Here is an 8,170-nt window from a genome sequence, read left to right as displayed (position 1 = left end):
TGAATCTCAGAATACTGGTAAGTACACTGTAGTCACAGAGACACACACATCGAAAGAGTAAACCAATAGTTATTATTCTTCCAACTGCCACACAAACAATTTACCTTTTGTTAATGTAATGAGGTTGGCCGATACCCATGCCCCAAGGCTTCAAAAGTCAACTGAGTAAAATAAACTGTAACGAACAGATTCTTAATATTTATAAACATAATACAATGTGTTTTCCAAATTAAGATACCTTACTTCAAAAGGGAAAGCTTTTGAAATGACATACTTGTGAAAATTGATACATAAAATTCGAAATACTACATCTCCTAAATGAAAGGTCGTTCCATTAAGATTAGAGGTTAAATATTCTGAAATGTTCGAGGCTCTGTAGGATGTATACTAACTGCAGAAACATTTATTTTCATGTTCATAAAGTCCTATGTAACTCGCCACTGTGTATTTCCAACCTGGTCTCAAAGTATTTCGTTTTATTCTGTATGTAAAGCAAGACACTCTTTTTAGTATGATATGTTACCTTTCATATGTTATGTATCATTGTGTGGATAACCATCATCCATTTTGTATGATATGTTACGAATTACAATTTGTATGATATGTTACGAATTTGCTAAACTTACAATATGTAATGAATTTGCTAAACATATGATATGTTATGAATTCTACTAACATTAGCTATCTGGCTAATGTTAGCAAGGCTAGGGGTTAACTGTAAATGGCCACTATATGTCCTGTTGCAGTGAGAAGCTGTATCTTTAACAACCACAAGTCCCCCTCAACAAAAAGAGAGATGGGGGTGAGAAACCACCACTTTAAATGTGCAGCTATTTTTCCTCCATTTAGAGATCATAAAAAATAGATTCTTCATACTTTGAGATCATATGGGGCGAATCCTATCTTCCACTTAAGTCAAATTTAGACTTAGTCATTCATTTATATCAATGGGAGACTAAGTGAACATTTTAATTAAAGGGATACTTCAGTATTTTGGCAATGATGCCCTTTATCTACTTCCCCACAGTCAGATGAGCTTGTGGATACCATTTGTATGACTTTATATCCAGTATGAAGAAAGTTAGAGGTGGTTTTGTGAGCCATTGCTAACTAGAGTTGACTGGAGGTTTATGGCATGGAGGTCATTGCGCTAATTCTAGTTTCAATCACTATATCAGGTTTCTTTATTTTAATTTTTTTGGGACATAACAGACTGTAAAAACACCAGGAAATCAGCTCCTATTGATTTTAATTTTGGAAATCTGTTCCCAAGTATTCCCAAGTATAATAGAGAGACACACACTAACGTAAACAAGGTGTGAGAATGTGATTTGAAGGAGTCAGGCACAGGAGGGTAAATCACAGAATACAGAGTTTTTTCCGTAGTACACAGTTACGCTGGATAGCGTCAACAGTCCAGTGCGCAAAACAGGCGCACTGGAACAAATACAGGCACACGGGGAAAATATACCCTGGTAATACAAAGAACAGGTAGCTCCACGAGCTACCCTCATCTCACATGAAACCATCACCCACAAGGACAAGGGGCAGAGGGAACACTTAAACACATACTAATGAGGGGAATATGAACCAGGTGTGTGTAATTGACAAGACAAGACAAACGGAATGATGAGATTTGGAGGGGCAGTGGCTAGAAGGCCGGTGACGACGAACGCCGAAGCCTGCCCGAACAAGGAGGGGAGGCAGCTTCGGAGGAACTCCAGGTTACGGTGGTCCGTCCAGACGAGGAAAGGGTGTTTCGCCCCTTCGAGCCAATGCCTCCACATGGTCAGGGCTCGGACAATAGCGTCGTAGTTCTGCTCCGCCGGGCTGAGCTTCTTAGAGAAGAAGGCACAGGGGCGGAGCTTGGGTGGTGTGCCTGAGCGTAGAGACAGGAAAGCACATATCCCTACCTCGGATGCATCCACCTCCACTACGAACGGTAGTGATGGATCGGGGTGGGCCAGTACAGAGGCTGAAATAAACAGACCCCTCAGGTTACTGAAAGCCCTGTCAGCCTCAGCAGACCAGCGGAGCCGGGACGGCCCACCCTTCAACAGAGAGGTAATGGGAGCTGCGACCTTGCCAAAGCCCAGGATAAACCTACGATAGTAGTTGGCGAAGCCCAGAAAGCGCTGCACCTCCTTAACCGTGGTTGGAGTCGGCCAATTACGCACGGCTGAAATGCAATCTCCCTCCATCTCCACACCTGAGGTGGTAATGCGGTATGCAAGGAAGGAGACGGAAAGCTGGAAAAACAGACACTTTTCTGCCTTGGCATAAAGGTCATTTTCCAACAGTCGGACCAGCACTTTGCGAACCAGGGACACATGCTCAGCCCGCGCAGCGGAATACACCAGAATGTAATCGATGTAGACCACTACACCGCGACCAAGCATGTCCCGAAACACCTCGTTCACAAAGGACTGGAAGACGGATGGAGCATTCATCAAACCGTAGGGCATCACCAGGTATTCACAATGCCCCGTGGTTGTGCAGAATGCTGTCTTCCAATCATCTCCCTCTCGAACACGCACCAGGTTGTACGCACTCCTGAGATCTAATTTGGTGAAGAAGCGGGCCCCATATATTGACTCGATCACTGAAGGAATGAGGGGGAGAGGATAACTAAATCGTATCGTCTCCTTATTCAGTGGTCGATAATCAATGCAAGGGCGCAGACCGCCATCTTTCTTCTTCACAAAAAAGAAACTTGAGGAGGCGGGTGAAGTAGAGGGACATATATACCCCTGGCACAGGGACTCGGTGACGTATGTTTCCATAGCCTCCGTTTCAGCCTGTGACAGGGAATACACATGACTCCTGGGAGGCACAGCGTCTACCCGGAGGTTTATCGCACAATCCCCCGCCCGATGAGGTGAGAACTTGGTGGCCTGCGTTTTAGAAAATGCGTGCGCCAAATCGAGGTATTCGGGGGGGAATGCGCATGGTGGAGGTACTGTCTGGACTTTCCACTGTGGTTGGACCAATGGAAACACCTAGACACCTACCCTGATACTCTCGCGACCACCCCGTGAGAACCCTCTGCGGCCATGAGAAGGTGGGGTTGTGGAGTGCTAACCAAGGGATACATAACACCACAGGGAAAGGAGGAGACTCAATAATAAAAAAAGTGACTTGCTCGCAATGAGTCTCATTGGTAACCATGGTGACTGGTGCTTTAACTTCCCTATTAAACCCTGACCCTAATAGTCGACTATCAAGTGATGTGGAGTGGAATGGATAGGGGAACCAATGAAATGACTAGACTGTGTGAGAATGCCTGTCCATAAAGTTCCCAGCTGCGCCTGAATCGACTTGCACCTTACACTGTGGAACTACCATGTGATCAGGAAAGTAGATGGGTAGGGTACAGTGCGCAGCAGAGGACTCTGAACGAATGTGGGTGTTCGATACCTGGGGTGATGCGAGAGTGCCATGCCTGCCGTTTCCAGACCCAAAAGAACGCTGACGACGTTGTGCGGTGTAATGTCCCTTCGTGCCACCAGAGTGACACTGGCGCTGTCGTCCTCCATTCTTTCAGATCACCGCTCCACCCAACTCCATCAGCTCGGGATCCGAGTTGGGCGGGGTTGGAACGGGCAGACCTCCCCCAGGACGTCCTCTTGCCGCCAGCAGGTTGTCCAACGGATGGCCATGTCCACCAGGTGCATGAAGGACAACATGGTGTCCCGGCAGGCTAGCTCCCTTTGGACGTCCTTCTGCAGATGGCACCGGAAGTGTTCAATGAAGGGCCCGCTCGTTCCACCCGGACCCAGCTGCTAGAGTCCGGAACTCCAAGGCAAAGTCTTGCGCAGTCCTCATCCCCTGCCTCAAGTGGACCAGCCGCTCGCCCGCCTCTCGACCCTCGGGCGGGTGATTGAAGACAGTCCGAAGAAGGCGAGCGAACTCCCCGTAGTTGTCCAATGTGGCTCCTCCTTCGTTCCAGACCACGTTGGCCCACTCCAGAGCTTTCCTTGAGAGGCAGGAGATGAGGGCAGACACCTTCTCCCGCTCCGATGGGGCCGGGCTGATGCAGGAATAATTAAGCTCGAGTTGGAGGAGGAATCCCTGGCAGAGAGCAGCTGTCCCGTCAAACTCCCGTGGTCGGGATATATGGATCCCTCTAGGTGCTGGAGTGTTGGTGGCTGGATCCGGTCGCCCAGCTGGTCTTGACAGATCGGGGTCTCTACTCTCCAGGCGTTGGATGACCTGAAGAACCCGATCCATCGCTTCTCCCAAGCTGTCTAGCATCGTTGAATGCTCCTGGACCCGTGTCACGACTCCAGAAATGCTCTCCTCTCCCGCTGACTCCATAGCCGGTGGGAGATTGTTTGAGAATGTGATTTGAAGGAGTCAGGCGCAGGAGGGTAAATCACAGAATACAGAGTTTATTCCGTAGTATACAGTTACGCAGAATAGCGGCAACAGTCCAGTGCTAAAAACAGCACACTGGGAAAATATACCCTGGCAATACAAAGAACAGGTAGCTCCACCGAGCTACACTCATCTCACATGAAACAATCACCCACAAGGACAAGGGGGAAGAGGGAACACTGAAACACATTCTAATGAGGGGAATATGAACCAGGTGTGTGTAATTGACAAGACAAGACAAATGGAATGATGAGATATGGAGGGGCAGTGGCTAGAAGGCCGGTGACGACAACCGCCGAAGCCTGGCCGAACAAGAAGGGGAGGCAGCTTCAGAGGAAGACTTGACACAAGGTTTAAAATTATTACGTTTTAGTCCAATTTCACATCTATTTGGGCTTCTTGCAGTGAATTTGCAGTCTGCTAATTATTTGCAATTATGTTCCGGCCCCCTGACCATTCGCAAAACACAAAAATCTGCCTGCGGCTGAATCTAGTTGATGATCCCTGCGCTATATGGTCCATGTTCGATTGTGTCTCATTGATGATGCTATGTACAGTATCTGTGTCCACAGAGCCTGATAGCTCAGGGAAGAGATCCTCCAGAGTTGCTGCAGTGTGTCTGGGGCTGCTGTGTGTTCTACTGGCTGGGTTCATAGGCCTGTATGTCCACTGTAAGTCTGAAGTTATAAAAGTTACAATTCACCAGCAGTTCTGTGATTATCTTGTTTAATAATAAACTTTGTTGTTGTTGTGACAGATGATGGGGTCTCTAAGAGCTTCTTAGCATATAAGACCAACTCATCTGCAGAGAGAGACCAGCTACTGACCAGCTACAACAACCTGACTAATGAGAGAGACCAGCTACAGACCAGTTACAACACCCTGACTAAAGAGAGAGACCAGCTACTGACCAGTTACAACACCCTGACTAATGAGAGAGACCAGCTACAGACCAGTTACAACACCCTGACTAATGAGAGAGACCAGCTACAGACTGAGTTAGAGATTCTTAACAGGAGGCTTACTAATCTCAGTGAGTAAACCTACAATCATACATTATCATTAATCCCACACACTTTACAGTGTGTCTGTATTCTTTCATTAACTGATTAGTTTGATAAGTTGAAGGAAATTCATGTTTTTGTTCTTGTAGAACAAACTAGTTCTGAAGGCTGGCAGATGTTTGATTCCAGTTGGTACTTCCTGTCTACCAAGACTAACACCTGGAAGGAGAGCAGAGAGGACTGTCTGGAGAGAGGAGCAGACCTGGTGATCATAAACAGTGATAAGGAACAGGTGAAAAAGAGAGAGAGAGAGAGAGAGAGAGAGAGAGAGAGAGGTCAGCTTCACCTGGAATGCTTTTCCAACAGTCTTGAATGACTTCCCACATATGCTGAGCACTTGTTGGCTATTTTTCCTTCACTCTGCGGTCCGACTCAACCCAAACCATCTCAATTGGGTTGAGGTCGGGGGATTGTGGAGGCCAGGTCATTTTATGCAGCACTCCATCACTCTACTTCTTGGTAAAATAGCCCTTACACAGCCTGGAGGTGTGTTGGTTCATTGTCCTGTTGATAAACAAATGATGGTCCCACTAAGCCCAAACAAGATGGGATGGCATATCGCTGCAGAATGCTGTGGTAGCCATGCTGGTTAAGTGTGCCTTGAATTCTAAATAAATCACAGACAGTGTCACCAGAAAAGCACCCCACACACCATAACACCTCCTCCTCCATGCTTTACGGTGGGAACAACACATGCGGATATCATCCGTTCACCCACACCACGTCTCACAAAGACACGGCGGTTGGAACTAAAAATCTCCAAATTGGACTCCAGACCAAAGGACACATTTCCACCGGTCTAATGTCCATTACTCATGTTTCTTGGCCCAAGCGGATCTCTTCTTCTTATTGGTGTACTTTAGCAGTGGTTTCTTTGCAGTAATTCGACCATGAAGGCCTGATTCACACAGTCCCCTCTGAACAGTTGATGTTGAGATGTGTCTGTGACTTGAACTATGTGAAGCATTAATTTGGGCTGGTAACTCTAATGAACTTATCCTCTACAGAAGAGGTAAATCTGGGTCTTCCTTTCCTGTGGCAGTCCTCATGAGAGCCAGTTTCATCGTAACGCTTGATGATTTTTGTGATTGCACTTGAAGAAACGTTCAAAGTTCTTGACATTTTCCGTATTTACTGACCATGGCTTAAAGTAATGATGGAGTGTCATTTCTCTTTGCTTATTTGAGCTGTGCTTGCCACAATATGGACTTTGTCTTTTACCAAATAGGGCTATCTTTTGTACACCCCCCTACCTTGTCACAACACAATTGACTGGCTCAAACACATTAAAAAGGAAATAAATTCCACAAATTAACTTTTAACAAGGCACAACCGTTAATTTAAATGCATTCCAGGTGACTACCTCATGAAGCTGTTTGAGAGAATGCCAAGAGTGTGCAAAGCTGTCATCAAGGCAAAGGGTGGCTATTTGAAGAATCTCAAATATAAAATATATTTTGATTTGTTTAACACTTTTTGGTTACTACATGATTCCATATGTGTTATTTCATAGTTCTGATGTCTTCACTATTATTCTACAATGTAAAAAAATAGTACAAATTAAGAAAAAGCCTTGAATGAGTAGGTGTTCTAAAACTTTTGTCTGGTAGTGTATATATCTTTATGTTTCTCGACAACAGACATTTCTGTACAACCTCAAGAAGAGAGTCTGGATTGGTCTGACTGACTCTGTTAATGAGGGGACCTGGAAATGGGTGGACGGCACATCACTGTCCACAGGGTGAGATATGATAACTAATCTGTGAATAAAGCTCCATTCAACCTTTTTCTATACAGGTTACTGTCAATGATGATAACTTTAAGATGAAGCATTTCTGTATATTATTTAGGATTGTGATGTTCTAACTGTGATATCTGATGGTTTTTAACCCTGTAGGTACTGGTATTAACCATGATATCTGATGGTTTTTAACCCTGCATTTACTGGTATTAACCATGATATCTGATGGTTTTTAACCCTGTAGGTACTGGTATTAACCATGATATCTGACTGTTTTTAATCCTGTAGGTACTGGTATGACAAACAGCCTGATAATGTTGGTCCTACTGGGGAGGACTGTGCTGAGATACACACAGATCAGAGTCCTCTAAAGGCATGGAATGACATGTCATGTGACAGCAAACTCAACTGGATTTGTGAAAAAGTTGTTTAACATCAACATGACAACATACTGTAACATGTCCAGTAGCCTACAGTGCAAATAACTTCCTCCTTCTCTCTCTCTCTCTCTCTCTCTCTCTCTCTCTCTCTCTCTCTCTCTCTCTCGCTCTGTCTCAAACCTACGAACACACTTATTATTTGTTTGTAGTAGCATATTAATAAAAGTCCTTCTTATTTCCTGTTTGTTGCTTCCTGTGTACCAGTAGTTATGTTTCACACATCATCAGATACAACATGAAGTTAGTGCATTTGACTTTTTGCACACTCTACATGCAGTGCATTTAATCAATTACAATTCAAATACATTCTTCTTACTTGCTACATATATTTACATGCTCCCATTTACGTCTGGTGCAAACATTCTCAACCCTACCAAACCACCATTACATACACTGTATAGGAGTGTAGTAGAGATATCAAAGGGTATCAAAGGATGTTACTTAATCATATTTGACAGTCAGTCTTTGATATCAAGTTACATATAAGCCCAATATCAAATGCTCATATTTGACTGTTGTTCCCCTATATGGGTTCCAAAAGAGGGAAG

At 44.9% G+C, this 8,170-nt stretch overlaps 1 protein-coding gene across 1 annotated transcript in view; it reads left to right on the top strand.

The window, feature by feature from the left end:
* LOC123485559 (CD209 antigen-like protein D) overlaps nucleotides 1–7,615 on the top strand; it is an 8,861-nt gene extending 1,246 nt beyond the window's left edge. Inside the window, exons 2-4 of the mRNA XM_045216538.1 lie at nucleotides 5,531–5,673; nucleotides 7,082–7,182; nucleotides 7,471–7,615. Of these exons, the coding sequence (XP_045072473.1) occupies nucleotides 5,531–5,673; nucleotides 7,082–7,182; nucleotides 7,471–7,615 (389 nt within the window). The remainder of the gene's footprint in view (nucleotides 1–5,530; nucleotides 5,674–7,081; nucleotides 7,183–7,470) is intronic.
* The last annotated feature ends 555 nt before the right edge of the window (nucleotides 7,616–8,170 follow it).

The sequence above is a fragment of the Coregonus clupeaformis genome, unplaced genomic scaffold (assembly GCF_020615455.1).
Source record: "Coregonus clupeaformis isolate EN_2021a unplaced genomic scaffold, ASM2061545v1 scaf0735, whole genome shotgun sequence".
Classification (NCBI taxonomy): domain Eukaryota; kingdom Metazoa; phylum Chordata; class Actinopteri; order Salmoniformes; family Salmonidae; genus Coregonus; species Coregonus clupeaformis.
Note: the sequence above shows the minus strand (reverse complement) of the source record. Positions and strands in the feature narration are given on the sequence as shown.